The sequence below is a fragment of the Ranitomeya imitator genome, chromosome 5 (assembly GCF_032444005.1).
Source record: "Ranitomeya imitator isolate aRanImi1 chromosome 5, aRanImi1.pri, whole genome shotgun sequence".
NCBI lineage: Eukaryota > Metazoa > Chordata > Amphibia > Anura > Dendrobatidae > Ranitomeya > Ranitomeya imitator.
In genome coordinates this window covers 375738070-375754099 of record NC_091286.1, presented here as the reverse complement: position 1 = coordinate 375754099, position 16030 = coordinate 375738070, and the positions used below count along the sequence as shown (strand labels likewise).

Sequence of the window (16030 nt, the reverse complement as noted above, 5' to 3'; positions counted from 1 at the left end):
TAGGGTACTTAGTTAGAATCATAGAATGGTAGAGTTGGAAGAGATCTCCTGGGTCATCTGGTGCAACCCCCTGCTCAAAGCAGGATTCACTAACTCATCCTAGACAGATGTCTGTCCAGCCTTTGTTTGAAGACTTCTAATGAAGGAGAACTCACCACCTCTCGTGGCAACCTGTTCCACTCCTTGATCACGCTCACTGTCAAAAAGTTTTTTCTAATATCTAATCTGTGTCTCCTCTCATTCAGTTTCATCCCATTGCTTCTAGTCTTTCCTTGTGCGAATGAGAATAAAGCTGATCCTTCTACAATGTGACAAACCTTCAGATATTTGTAGACAGCTATTAAATCTCCTCTCAATCTTCTCTTTTGCCTGCTAAACATTCCCAAATCCTGCAACCGTTCCTCATAGGACATAGTTTGCAGAGCGGTCACCATTCTGGTCGCTCTTCTCTGAACTTGCTCCAGTTTGTTGATGTCTTTTTTAAAAAGTGGTGCCCAAAACTGGAAACAGTATTCCAGATGAGGTCTGACCAAAGATGAGTAAAGGGCAATAATAAATTCACGTGATCTAGACTGTATGCTTCCGTTAATACATCCCAGAATTGCATTTGCCTTTTTTGCTGCTGCATCACACTGTTGACTCATGTTCAGTTTATGATCTATTAGTATACCCAAGTCTTTTTCCCATGTGCTGTTGCTTAGCCCTATTCCTCCCATTCTGGATATGCATTTATCATTTTTATTGCCCAGATATAGTACGTTGCATTTTTCCTTGTTAAAAACCATTCTGTTAGTTGCTGCCCACTGCTCCAGTTTATTTTTATATTTTTGAATCCTCTCTCTCTCTTCTCTAGTATTAGCTATCCCTCCTAGCTTTGTGTCGTCAGCAAATTTAATATCGTTTTGATTTAAAAAAAAAGTAAAAGCCATCCCACCATGTCAAGGTGATCCTACTTGGTACGGCGCTAACCTCTGTTATAAAACCTTACCATATGTTTAATTACATAAATGTGAATAAGGGCTGAGATGGACCGAGACCCCGACTAATGGACACCCAGCCATGGGTATCTATGTAAATGTAATGTCCACCTCAAAGAAAGGGAGGCCACACTATTACCTGCACTAAGTGCATAAACCTAAAGCAAAAGTAAGAGATGAACTAGAATATAAGTTGGTATACAATACAGACCAAAAGTTTGGACACACCTTCTCATTTAAAGATTTTTCTGTATTTTCATGACTATGAAAATTGTACATTCATACTGAAAGCATCAAAACTATGAATTAACACATGTGGAATTATATACTTAACAAAAAAGTGTGAAACAACTGAAATTGTGTCTTATATTCTAGGTTCTTCAAAGTAGCCACCTTTTGCTTTGATGACTGCTTTGCACACTCTTGGCATTCTCTTGATGAGCTTCAAGAGGTAGTCACCAGGAATGGTCTTCCAACAATCTTGAAGGAGTTCCCAGAGATGCTTAGCACTTGTTGGTCCTTTTGCCTTCACTCTGCGGTCCAGCTCACCCCAAACCATCTCGATTGGGTTCATGTCTGATGACTGTGGAGGCCATGTCATGTGGCGTAGCACCCCATCACTCTCCTTGGTCAAATAGCCCTTACACAGCCTGGAGGTGTGTTTGGGGTCATTGTCCTGTTGAATAATAAAAGATGGTCCAAATAAACGCTAACCAGATGGAATAGCATGCCGCTGCAAGATGCTGTGGTAGTCATACTGGTTCAGTATGCCTTCAATTTTGAATAAATCCCCAACAGTGTCCCCAGCAAAGCACCCCCATACCATCACACCTCCTCCTCCATGCTTCACGGTTGTAACCAGGCATGTAGAGTCCATCCTTTCACCTTTTCTGCATCGCACAAAGACATGTTGGTTGGAACCAAAGATTTCAAATTTGGACTCATCAGACCAAAGCACATATTTCCACTGGTGTAATGTCCATTCCTTGTGTTCTTTAGCCCAAAAAAAGTCTCTTCTGCTTGTTGCCTGTCCTTAGCAGTGGTTTCCTAGCAGCTATTTCACCATGAAGGCCTGCTGCACAAAGTCTCCTCTTAAGGGCTCCTTTCCACTTGCGAGAAACACGTTCGTGTCTCGCATGTGAAAACCAAGCTCTGGCACCGGCACTTGGGAGTGGAGCGTGCAGCTCCATGTGTTGCTATGCAGCTGCACTCTCCGCTCTGGAGTGCCGGCGCCACAGCTTGGTTTTCACATGCGAGACAGGGATGTTCATCTCGCAAGTGGAAAGGAGCCCTAACAGTTGTTGTAGAGATGTGTCTGCTGCTAGAACTCTGTGTGGCATTGACCTGGTCTCTAATCGGAGCTGCTGCTGACCTGCGATTTCTGAGGCTGGTGACTTGGATGAACTTATCCTCAGAAGCAGAGGGATTCTTGGTCTTCCTTTCCTGGGGCGGTCCTCATGTGATCCAGTTTCTTTGTACCACTTGATGGTTTTTGCCACTGCACTTGGGGACACTTTCAAAGTTTTCCCAATTTTTCGGACTGACTGATCTTCATTTCTTAAAGTAATGATGGCCACTCGTTTTTCTTTACTTAGCTGCTTTTTTCTTGTCATAATACAAATTCTAACAGTCTATTCAGTAGGACTATTAGCTGTGTATCCACCAGACTTCTGCACAACACAACTGATGGTCCCAACACCATTTATAAGGCAAGAAATCCCAACTTATTAAACCTGACAGGGCACATCTGTGAAGTGAAAACCATTCCCCGTGGCTACCTCTTGAAGCTCATCAAGAGAATGCCAAGATTGTGCAAAGCAGTCATTAAAGCAAAAGGTGGCTACTTTGAAGAACCTAGAATATAAGACATAATTTCAGTTGTTTCAAACTTTTTTGTTAAGTATATAATTCCACATGTGTTAATTCATAGTTTTGATGCCTTCAGTGTGAATGTACAATTTTCATAGTCATGAAAATACAGAAAAATCTTTAAATGAGACGGTGTGTCCAAACTTTTGGTCTGTACTGTACATGCAATGTGTAAGAGCATGTCCACACTGGCTACTGAACAGACAAAATCCAAGACCCTGCAGTAAATAGTTAACTTTTTTTTAATCAAAAAAATCGTAAAAACCATCCTACCATGTCAAAGTGACTCTTTTTAAGACCGCTGAACACAAGTTAAATAATTTAAAGATAAATACATAGCATTGCAGATTTCATCACATTTGCTGAACAAAAATAAGTGCTGCACAGCATGCTGTTTTTTTCCATCAAATTGCCAAATATCAATTAGAACTCCATTTTATTCTCAGTTGTCATAAGATGTGTGACAAATCTGGTACTGCTTCTTTCTATAAAAGTAAATGCAGATGTAATACATAAGAAAAAGCCCTAGATAGGCCATGTTCACACAGTGCGTTTTTTACTGCGGAACCGCAGCGGTATTGCCGCTGCGGAACCGCAGCGGTATTGCCGCTGCGGTTCCGCAGCAGTTTTCCATGCAGGGTACATAACAATGTAACCCTATGGAAAACAGTCACTGCTGTGCACATGGTCCGTAATTTCGTTTAAAAAGCCGCGCAGAATAGCTGCGGCAAAAAAGAAGGAGCATGTCACTTCTTTTTCCTGAACCGCAGCGGTTCTGCACCCATAGACCTCCATTGTGAGGTCAAAATCGCAGTAAAACCCGCAGATCAAAAATATATCTGCGGGTTTTACTGCGATTTGATGTGCAGAACCGCTGCAGCAGGAAGTGCGGGGGAGCGGGCGGAAGTGCGTGGGCGGAGTGTGGCTGCCCCCCCGTGCTCCGATCCCGCCCCCCGTGCTCCGATGCCCCCCCCCCGTGCTCCGAGGCCCCCCCCAGTGCTCCGATGCCCCCCCCCCGTGCCCTAATCTCCCCCCCTTATACTTACCCGTCGTCCCGGTGTCCGTCCGGCCGTCTTCTCCCTGGGCGCCGCCATCTTGCAAAATGGCGGGCGCATGCGCAGTGCGCCCGCCGAATCTGCCGGCCGGCAGATTCGCTCCAAAGTGCATTTTGATCACTGAGATAGGTTATATCTCAGTGATCAAAATAAAAAAATAGTAAATGACACCCCCCCCCACTTTGTCACCCCCATTGGTAGGGACAATAAAAAAATTAAGAATTTTTTTTTTTTTTTTTTTTTTTTTACTAAGGTTAGAATAGGGGTAGGGGTAGGGTTAGGGGTAGGGGTAGGGTTAGGGTATTTTCAGCCATTTGAGCCCTAAAAAGCTTCCTAGGAAACACACAGTCTCTGCATAGAAAACTGCATAAAAAAAGGATAAAAAAACGCATCAAAAAACGCATCAAAAAACGCATCAAAAAAGGACCAAAAAAAGGACCTGCGTTTTCTGCCAAGAGCTGCAGTTTTTAAAAAAAACTGTCCTGAAAAAAAAAGGATGGAAATCCTGAACGTGTGAACATACCCATAATATGTGCATTTATAAACATGGCTCCTTTGTTTGCAATTTTCCAAAAAAGGAAAAAAGTTAGGTGACTGTTTTTTATTTTTGCTTAACGGGGTTGATCATTTTATCAGTTCTTGTGTGTCAAGAAAAGTCTTCCTGCTTGTTAGATTTTATGTCTTTTTTTTTTCTCCACTTAAGGTGTTGGTCTTGATGATATAATGGATGTTGGTGTCGATAAAGTCAGTGTCAATGATGTAGAGGATCTCATTCTTTCTGATAAAAATGTTGATAAATTGGATGAAGCATCTAGGAAATCAGTGAGGAAATCTCCACGCTTAAAAGCACAGGGTAAGTAACTTTAACTTTGCATTCATGATGGTACTGCATAGTGTAGTACCGTACACATACCGTATAGTGCCGTACACATACAGATGGGCAGGTGCTCATCTCATGTTTCACCTGTTACCCTAAAATCACTCTATCTGTTCTTACATGAACGTGCACACGCTAAGTGTTTTCTGCAGACACATCTGCATCAAAAACGTGTCTTTTCGCAAGAAAAAAGCTGCATAAAAAAACTGCGAGTTTTTTTTGCATTTTTCTATGTTTTTTTAATGCACTTTTTCCCCATTCATTAGACTGGGTGAAAAACCTTGAAATAAACTGTTTCTAATCTGTAAGGAAAAAATAAGCAACACGTGCAAGACATCTCAGAAATCTCATTCACTTTTCTAGGAAAGCAAAATACTGTATTTTTCATGGTAAAACCTCCAAGAAAAAAAACATGGTAAAAACGCTGCTTTGTGCACACCCCCTTACTGACAGTAGCCATTAAAGAGACTGCTGCTGTCACAGACATGCTTCATGTTGTGACACACACAAAAACTCACTAAATGTGGTTCACGCCTGTTTACCTTCTCTGCTCTCAGTTCTGAGATCATTTTGCCTCGAGCTGAAGACCAACGTAATCGTGAAGGAAACCAAAAGTCAAGATCTGTTTCCTAAATTTCCCAGTGAAAAAAATATGGTTTTTAAGGCTGTGTCCTTTACAACCAGTCTCTGATGCTTTGGCTACTCATCTTAAGAATGGCAGGTAGATGATAGTGTTGACAGAAAAAGCAGTGTTGCAGAATTAAGTGACATTAAAGAGAAGCTGTCAGCTGATTTTTTTTTAACCTTTAAATACTTCTTTCACTGCCTTTTATTCATCTTCATGCACGTCCCTACAGCAACACGGAAGCGAAACATACCTTTTGTAAGATAGTTTTATAAAGGTCCCGTGCTGCATGCAAACCTGTTCCAAGTGGTGTGATATATGTCTCCAGACCAAATTTGTCACTACGTCTCCACGTGCAGTCGCCGCCCGTCCAACTTTGATTAATGTCTCAGACCTTAATGTCTCTTACAAGGTGGTATTAAGACATTATCTACTTCAATAGAAAGGGGCAGCAATTGCAGAGAGGAGTGGTGCAGAGTTCTAAAACTATTCTTCAAATGATGGAGCACTGCTGTGAAGTTGTAAAAGGGTTGTAGGTAAGTGCATTAAGATGTAGACAAGGTGCTAGCAGCAGTATATAAAGGAAAAAGCTTCCGACAGGTCATCTTTAAAGTTTACTTCCAGTTTTATAGAAAAATGATGATCGTTCAGGAGAACAAACAATAAAATAGAATCACTCACTTGGCAGATTCTGCCGCTGTGGTCTGCACTGTAGGCTGCTGATATTTGTGCACCATCATCTAATAGTAGAACCAGTGCTGTAGCATTGTGATTCTGGATACAGGAGCCTAGAATCCCACACAGGATACTGTGTCCTAGTGCATAAATATTCTCAAAAGTGCAAACCAAACCATGGCTGTCCTAGGCAGCAATGTAGAAGCAGAGTCTGCTATGCAGTGTATTGGAAAGGCGAGAATTGTGTATAGCCCAACACTGTCATTGTTTTTACAACCGTCTAATCAGATGCCAGTGTTCCATATAAAATGATGTGGTTTCAAATTGATTTCCGTTTCATTTCTAAACAGAATCCACAAGATCGCTGAGGCAAAGCACAGCTGAGAAATCCTCAAATCCCGTACAGGTTTCAAGTCCCAAAAAAACAAAATTTTCAAGGAAAGATACAGCCGTAGATAAAGTAAAAGAAGAGGAAGACCTTCTACAGATAGAGACTAATGATGTAAGAAACAGAGGAACAATTCCGTTAGAAGAAACGAGCACATCTCCAGAAAGTTCCAGGAGATCGACAAGAATAGCTAATAAGGATAACATTAATACTTCTGAAAATAAAACGACAGCAGAGTGTCTAAGTCCAGTAAATGATCTTTTGTCTAATACAGAGTACATTTTGGAAAAAGCTGGGGATAAGGCAGACATTTTACATGATGATGTCCTTAGTTTGCTTCATGAAAATTCTAATAAAGTTGTAGATGAAATGACTGAACGCGACTCTAGTAATTCAGAAGGACAACATGCTAGTGGGCAAGCCTTAGCAGCACCAAGCGATGATAAAGAATATTCGTCGTATCTACCTGAAGATAAAAAGACAGATAAAATATATGATAAAGTTCATCAAGAGCTGGCCCTTCTATCAGGAGTTGAATGTAATCTGGATGTGAAAGCAGTGGTGCACCCTGAAATGAATGATGAATGTATGTTGCAAAATGCTGATAAAGGACCTACACAGGGTAGCAATATAGAGACTCGCTTCATTTCTTCTGAAATTATAGATCCCAGCATTAAGTTAAATACTGAAACTGATATTTCTGCTCTTGAAAGTAGCATTCAAAATCCAGCTGGAAGCTGGAAAAGGGAAGAAAAGGTTCAAGTGTCACAGAATGAAATAACAGCTGAGAATGATATTAACAAAAAGAAAAGTCGAAACAGAAAAGGTGTAAAAAAAGTCAAATTAACTTCATCCAAATTACCAGTGGGTGAAGAACATTTGGAGAAGAGCCTAGTGCCTTCAAAACGTGCCAGCTTAAATAATAATAACCCTCAAAGTAGGACTAAAATCACTAAAAATGTCAGCCCTCCATCTGTAAGCCAGCCTGAAAAAAATAAAATTGTCAATTTAAAGAAGAAATTATCTGATGGTAGGAAAGCCGATAAAGTTCCTTTAAAGAGTAAAATGAAAAAGAAATTGGATCTGGTGGACAAGAAGCGGAACACGTCCACGTTGTTAAAACAGTTGGATGATGCATTAAGAGATGGTCAAGGAAGTTTGAAAGAAGTGGCTCAAGTGGGTCCATCTCGTTCTCGTGCTAGGAGCTTGTCTCATTCAAGTGACAGGGCTGTCGGTAAACAGGCATCCTCTAAAGTGAGCCATCAAACCAAGGACGATGAGGAAAAGAAAGAGGCAACTGAGCAGTCAGAGGAGCGAAGCAAGCTGAAGAAGTCACTGCCGCCTCGGCAGAGGAGGAGTAGTAAAAGTGTTTCTGTGGATGAGCCTCCATTGTTCATTCCTGATAACATTCCCACTATCAAAAAAGAAGGAACAGATGTAACATCTCCAACTGAAAAGTATGTTTGGAACCCAACTAGACATTGTAGTTCTTGTAGAAAACTTCATGGAAATAGGTAGGCAATTTTTTTGTACCATTGTGAACCTTTTATGTCTTTGCTATATTTGTAACTTAATTTTTATTTTTTTTATTTAAAGTACTGTTTGGTGTTACATATAATTGTGCACTTTTGATCTTGTAACACAAACATTGAAAAAAAATGTTTTCTTCATTTTCCTTTTAGTTTTATCATTCATATTTTAGACTGAATAACCTGCTAAATGTATATTTATGCATATTATGGCCATGTACAGTACAATATAAAATGTACAGTAAAAAGCTTGGACACACTGTTCATGCAATGGTTCTTATTGGAATGTGCACATTGTAGATTCAACCTACTGGCAGTAAAACAACAGAGTGACACATATGGAAAGAAGGAGTAACAAAACACACGTGAAGGACACCAGAATATGTATGAAACCTTAGATTTCTCAAACTATCCCCTTCCCTTTACGCTGATAATATCTTGATACCCTCTTGGAAATGCTTCCAGGGAACAGGTTTGCATCATATAGTTAATTTTTGGAATCCTAGGCTTTCAGAAACCATTTGTGCACAGGAGGTCTGTATTGCAGAGGCAGTATTGGAACACAGTTCCATACAATAGCCATCCCTATTCCACAACTGTTCTAAGCCGAAATAGGGAAACAATTGTACATCATAATTTTAAGACCCAAAGGTCATACAATTCAGAACATTGCTAGAACCTTGAATACATCCTCAAGTGCAGGCATTAAAACCATTAATCGCTTTGATGAAACTAGCTTTCGTGAGGACTGTTCCAAGAAAGGAAGACAAATAATTACCACTGCTCTAGAGGATAAGTTCATCAGAGTTACCAGCTATAGAAACCACAAATTGACAGCACCTCAGATTACAATACTCATAAATGATGTATAGAAATCAAGTGGCAGACACATCTTAACATCAGCAGGTCTTTTTGGCTGAATTGGTGCAAACAATCTACTACTAAGCATCAAAAATATGGGACAGGAAGCCAAATGCCATAAAATCATGAGAATCTTTATTGATACGATATAGAGAGTTATTTAAAAAGTAAAAAAGTGAACAAGGGGACAACAATATACAAAAAAAACAGCCCAAAAAGAGTACAGAACAATAATGGCATATATTCATCTGTGAGAGCAGAGATACCATTCAGTATGTAAAGTGTAAAACATATATTCAAAAACCAAGTCATGGGGTAAATACCTCCATACATATAATGCTCAAGATGATAGACTCATCAGCACACGTTATAATATATATCTCATAATAATATTAACAACTACCCATTCATAAAACAAAGTGCTACTAGTGCAAAGAAAATCCACTATTGGGAACTGTTACCAACTGTGCCATTTGCATAGTCAAAAAAATAAGTATACAAGAGGGTATACCCTCATGAAGTCTCTCCCCGCACACTCCTGTCACCATCCCACCCTCCCGGACCGTGAAGGTTTTTCTATATGCTTGAATAAAAGACGTACCCAACTTCAACATCGGTGAGTGCTGCCGCTTTTTTTTTTCTGTGGAGATACTCGCATGAAGTGCTCTAAAATTTCCTGGTAGACGGCTGCGCTGACTTTGGTCTTCATAAAACAGAGTGGACCTACACCAGCCGATGACATGGCTCCCCAAACCATCACTGATTGTGGAAATCTTCACACTAGATCTCAAGCAGCTTGGATTGTGTGCCTCTTCACTCTTCCTCCAGACTCTGGGACCTTGATTTCCAAGGTCTAGTGTGAAGTATCCACAATCAATGATGGTTTCAGGAGCCATATCATCTGCTGGTGTAGGTACACTGTGTTTTATCAAGACCAAAGTCAGCGTAGCCGTCTACCAGGAAATTTTAGAGGACTTCATGCTTCCCTCTGCTGAAAAGCTTTTTGGAGATGAAAATTTCATTCTCCAGCAGGACTTGGCACTTGTGCACACTGCCAAAAGTACCAATACTTGGTTTAAAAACAACAGTATCTCTGTGCTTGATTGGCCAGCAAACTCGCCTGACCTTAACCCCATAGAGAATCTATGGGGTATTGTCAAGAGGAAGATGAAAGACACCAGACCCAACAATGCAGATGACCTGAAGGCTGCTATCAATGCAACCTGGGCTTCCATACCACCTCAGCAGTGCCACAGACTGATATCATCCATGCCATGCTGTGTTGATGCAGTTAATTGATGCAAAAGGAGCCCCGACCAAGTATTGAGTGCATTTACTGAACATACATTTCAGTAGGCCAATATTTCTGATGTTAAAATAATTTTTCAAGCTGGTATTATAAAGTATTCTAATTTACTGAGATAATGACTTATGGGTTTTCATTGGCTGTAAGCCAGCATCATCAACATTAATAGAAATAAACACTTGAAATAGATCACTCTATTTGTAATCACTCTATCTAATAAACGAGTTTCACTTTTGTATTGAAGAACGGAAATATATTAACTTTTTGATGATATTCTAATTTTGTGAGCTGCACCTGTATATGGTAGCTGCAGTCAGTCTAGTGTGAATATTATGGTCGTTCCTTCAGTATAGTGCAGTTTTCTTTCTGCATATGCGCAGTAGAGCGTCTAGCCACCTACCTATGCAGGAAACGGCAGCTGGTTCCATTCATTAGCGCAACCGTCCAGGGGAAAAATGGGGGAAGTAAGGCTCGGCATCATCCTAATTCTTGGGATTGGTGGAGCTCTCTGAGGTCAGACCCCAACAATCATTGCATATCCTGCCGGTGTGACATGGAGAACCTCTTTGAGTGATTTTTCTGAATATGTTAATCACACGATCTTATAACTGTTATCCAGTCTACCTTGTATATTAAATCTGGTCGTTAACATGGTGTCCATCTGCATTACACATGACTGTGAATTATTTTATCTTGCAGTATATGTTCTATATCACGAATTCCCATTCTAATTAGACCGTTTTTCCTTTATCAGGTTCATGGTAGGTTGTGGAAGGTGTGATGATTGGTTCCATGGAGAATGTGTTGGCTTAAGCCTAGCTCAAGCACAGCAAATGGAAGTGGATGACAAGGAATATATTTGTGCAAAGTGCTGTGCAGACGAAGAAAAAATGGATATAGAAGCAGATGTTTCTAGTGATAATCCGAAGAGCGATTTACCCCAAGATCTTAAAACTTTGGAAAATGATAAAACAATGATAACAGAATGTCATGGCTTACCTCAAGAAAAATCTAAGCCAAGTGCAAGTGAGGATACCCTGAAAAACAAAGAACACAAAGTTAAGATCTCCAAAAAGGTATCTTGTCTCAATAGCTTTTTGGTATGCCTGCCTACCCCATGCAAATGATCTGGTTAATGGGGTGATATTTGCTCTCATGCCATTGAGTAGGTGAGAGTGGTGGGTGGGTCATAGGAAAACTGCTGCCACTGGGAGGCAGACACTAAATAATAGGTGTCTATAGCCCTACTACAAACACTGAGCTAAACTATTCTGCCTTGGTGTCCATAGGAAACAGACCTCCCTGCGTCTGCAAGTCCTTCCTGCTTTTATTATCTCAGTTTATTTTTACTATTTTTCACTTCTCGGTGAGAAACCTTTAAAACAGTCCATCAATGCTTGAAGTGACTAGAGGGATTGTTGTAATGAAATGACACCATTTCTCCCACCTTCAAGAATTGGAGTAAGGTTGCGCAGCTCCTTTGATACTCGCCATGACTCTCCATTTCTGCCTGCTTTCTATGTCCAACCAGCATACGCTCACAACTGTGTGACCGTGCAGGAATTGGTAGTACTCCTGCGGCCTAGCCATGAGGAATCTTATAGTATCCTTCCAACAAACCCTTGAGAAGGCTGGTGGCAAAATGTAACTTATTCTGCTTTCAGACCCTAGTTATTTGTCTGCTTTTGCGCTTCTTTGGATATTGCAGCATATTCCTCTGTTGCAGCTTGTGCTTACAGGTATATATTACTTACTTTTGTTACATTTTAGATACATTTACTTCCATCAATTTGTATTCTTATTTTACCCTTCAATAGGGTATTTTTGTATTTATATTAATAATAATGTGTATGGTTTTCTCATATTAGGTTAATGATTGTATATATTTTTGGCACTATTGTCTCTATTTTGAGTCTATGGCTGCAACAACACTCTACCTTACAGGTTAAAAGATTATTTTCTTCCGTGAGCCCTTGAACAGCTTTCTCTTCAGACCCATTTCTTTTTTTATCCCTTAGAGGTGAGTTCCCAGGAGTTAAAAAATGCATTGCCATCTAACGCTCTGCCTGTTCTTATATGTACTGCTTCTCATGTCCTCACGTCAAAGCACTGCTGCTACTGAGTACTCCACCTCCCTACTGGGACGATATGTGACCGATCAGGAGATGAGTCTTGTGTCTAAAGGTACCGTCACACTATACGATTTACCTACGATCACGACCAGCGATATGACCTGGCCGTGATCGTAGGTAAATCGTAGTGTGGTCTCTGGGGAGCTGTCACACAGACAGCTCCCCAGCGACCAACGATGCCGAGGTCCCTGGGTAACCAGGGTAAACATCGGGTAACTAAGCGCAGGACCGCGCTTAGTAACCCGATGTTTACCCTGGTTACAAGCGTAAAACTAAAAAAAAAAAAATAGCACATACTTAAATCTGGTGTCCGTCAGGTCCCTTGCAGTCTGCTTCCCGCACTGTGACTGCCGGCTGTAAAGTGAAAGTGAAAGCACGTCACCGCTGTGCTCTGCTTTCACTTTACGGCCGGCAGTCACAGTGCGGGAAGCACTAAGCCCTGCGCTTAGTTACCCGATGTTTACCCTGGTTACAAGCGAACGCATCGCTGGATCGCATCGCTAGATCGCTAGATCGGTGTCACACACACCGATCTAGCGATGACAGCGGGAGATCCAGCGATGAAAGAAAGTTCCATACGATCTGCTACGACGTACGATTCTCAGCAGGATCCCTGATCGCTGCTGCGTGTCAGACACAGCGATATCGTAACGATATCGCTGGAACGTCATGAATCGTACCGTCGTAGCGATCTAAATGGTATAGTGTGACGGTACCCTAACTGCTTGTTATGTAAGCCAGTCCCCCTGACCAAGACCTCTCCTTGCTTCTCCAGGTCATTTACAGAACAAGAGTGAGGAAGGAGTGGGACATCAGATCAATGATAAGTATTGGCCAATAGCCTAGCTTGCATAATAAGCAGCAAGCTACAAGTCACACCACCTTATCTTTGCTGTAGAGTCCCAGAAGGGAAGGGAGCACTCGGGAGCAGCAGCAGTGCTGCGACATGAGGGCACAGTGAATAGTAGTAAAATCATATGAATTTACATAGAAGAACAAGCACAGAGGTGCGAAGCTTTATAGTTTAACAGAATGTAGATTGAAATGCATTTTTATCTCCCAGGATTACCTGTTTAATCCTATCAGGTCAGGACAGTCTTCACTTTTTTTTAAGGGTATGTGCACACGTCAGGATTTCTTGCAGAAATTTTCCTGACAAAAACCGGACATTTCTGCCAGAAATCCGCATGCGTTTTTACCGCGATTTTGACGCGTTTTTGATGCATTCTTTGTGCGTTTTTCTCCAAATGCATAGAATTGCGGGAAAAACGCAGAAAATCCGCAAAAATAATGAACATGCTCATTTTTTTTACCGCGATGCGTTTTTTTCGCAGATAAAAACGCATCCATGTGCACAAAACATGCAGAATGCACTCTAAATGATAGAATGCATAATGTATGCGTTTTAAATGAGTTTTTATAGCGTTTTTAGCGCGAAAAAACCTGAACGTGTGCACATAGCCTAATTGGGTCTTGAGCAGGTTGCTGCAGTGCATTTTCCCCCATCCTGTTTTTCTTGTATGTGGCTCTATCTATGGTATTTCGCTCTACTTCCTCGATACCTTGGAAAGGCTATTTCTCCACTTACTTTTTGCTTGGTTCACTCTTTGCGGTTGCATAGTGCAACCCAACAGCTTGGTCAGATGAGACCCTGGCTCTATTTTTCCCTTATACAGAGGAGCTTGAAAGTTTGTGAAGCCTTCAGAATTTCCCTTTTTTATGCATTAATTTGACCCAAAACTACATCAGATTTTCACATTAAATGAAAGTAAAGAGAACAAAATCAAACAATTGAGTACAAAAAAATTACACTTTGGATGATTTCCCTCATTCAAAAAAAGGAGAATGTGAGTAGCAAAATTTATGTGAACCTCTCCTTTCAGTATCTGGTGTGAACTAATAACTGCATCTAAGCATTTCCAATAATTGTTGATTATACTTGGCCATCTTGAGAAATTTTAGCCTGTTGCCCTCTACAAATTGGCTTTAATTCTGTCATGTAGGTGACTTATTCCCACATAAGCTGACCACACAGGTCCTTCTAGGGGCGTTTCTAGAGTCTTAAAAGATCAGGGGCCCAAGCCCCAAAGTATGTGTTTCCCCATGCAACCTCCCCACCACTTAAGAGGATCTATACATATATAATTACAGTATATCACTGGTGCTAATCTAAAATACACTGTAAAGGCCAATATTACCAAATTACGACTATACAAGGTCAAACTAATACTGCTACCCATTGTCCTCTACCATCACCACTACACAGTGACTACAGCACATATTATAATATGACCATTGCCACTACATAACACACACTGTACCAAGACCAATAATACTGCCAAACACCTATCACTGCATGACTGAAATGTATTAAGCTGTTACTAAATATAAAAAGGAAAAAAGACCAATATTATCGCCATACGGTGACCATAGAGTGGTAGATACCAGTCCAGCCAACAATATTACGGAGATTACTGTTCAGAGATATACAGTATATGGACTTACAGATTACACTCTTTCTGGTGGAGTTGTTTTCTTTTCGCGACTTTTCCATTTGCCCAGACAGAAATGATGACTTCTTCCAGCCAGGACTTCTCACATCCCCATCTAATCCTAAACTGCACAGCCTCCCCATTTTGCCTGCTCTTCCAGCATGGAGCAGTGACCCCAATACTTCAAATATTATGTCATATTACCACTCCATAAATAAATGCAACAAACACAATGTGCCGGATAGAGGGGGCTTACAAAAATGATAACGTCCCATAGAAAGTAGTAAAGCCCCCAATGTGCAACCTAGCAAGTAATAACGCTAGATATGCTTTTCTGAAAGTTACAGTACCCGAAGTGTCCATTCCAAGCAATAAATACCCTTGAGTATCCCTTTTAAGTAACAATGCTGCTCCCCAACAGTAATAATGCCAACTGAAATCCACAATCAAAACTAATAATGCACCCATTTAAAAGATATAATGTCCTGAGTACTCCGAGGCCCCCTATATACTATATGATAGTTCCACAGTTCCCTACACACTGCACGATGGTCCCCACAGCTCCCTATACACTACATTTAATCCCACAGCTCCGTATGCACTGTAAAATGCTCAACACAGCTTTCTATACATTGTATGATGGTCCCCACAGCTCTCTATATACTATATGATGGTCCTCACAGCTCCCTATACACTGTAGGATGGTCCATACAGCTCCCTATATACTGCAGGATTGTCACCACAGCTCTATATACACTGTATGATGGTACCCACAGCTTCCTATACACTGTAGGATGGTCACCACAGCTCTCTATATACTGTAGGATGGTCACCACAGCGCTCTATACACTATGTGATGGGCCCCACCGTTCCCTATACACTGTATGATGTCCTCACAGTTCCCTGCGCTCTATATGATGGTCCCCACAGCTCCCTACGTTCTGTATATGGTCTCCATAGCTCTCTACGCTTTGTATGATGGTCACCACCATTCCCTATGCACTGTATGATGGCCCCTACAACTCACTATATCCTGTTTAATGGTCCCCGAATCCCGATATATAGTGTATGATGGCCCCCACACCGCCTTGTACACGATATTATGGCCCACACAGCACCCTATATACTGTTTTATGGCCCCACAGCCCCTTATACACTGTATTATGGCACCCACCCCATATATATAGACTGCCCCTTATATGTAGCATGATGACCTCCATAGCCCCTTCTATATCGTATGATGG

General features: G+C 41.1%; 1 protein-coding gene across 1 annotated transcript in view; it reads left to right on the top strand.

Annotated features, from left to right (window-relative positions):
* The window catches only part of PHF3 (PHD finger protein 3), a 137458-nt gene that overhangs the window by 38651 nt on the left and 82777 nt on the right, over positions 1–16030 (top strand). Inside the window, exons 3-5 of the mRNA XM_069726686.1 lie at positions 4605–4754; positions 6429–7980; positions 10917–11238. Coding sequence (XP_069582787.1) covers positions 4605–4754; positions 6429–7980; positions 10917–11238 — 2024 coding nt within the window. The remainder of the gene's footprint in view (positions 1–4604; positions 4755–6428; positions 7981–10916; positions 11239–16030) is intronic.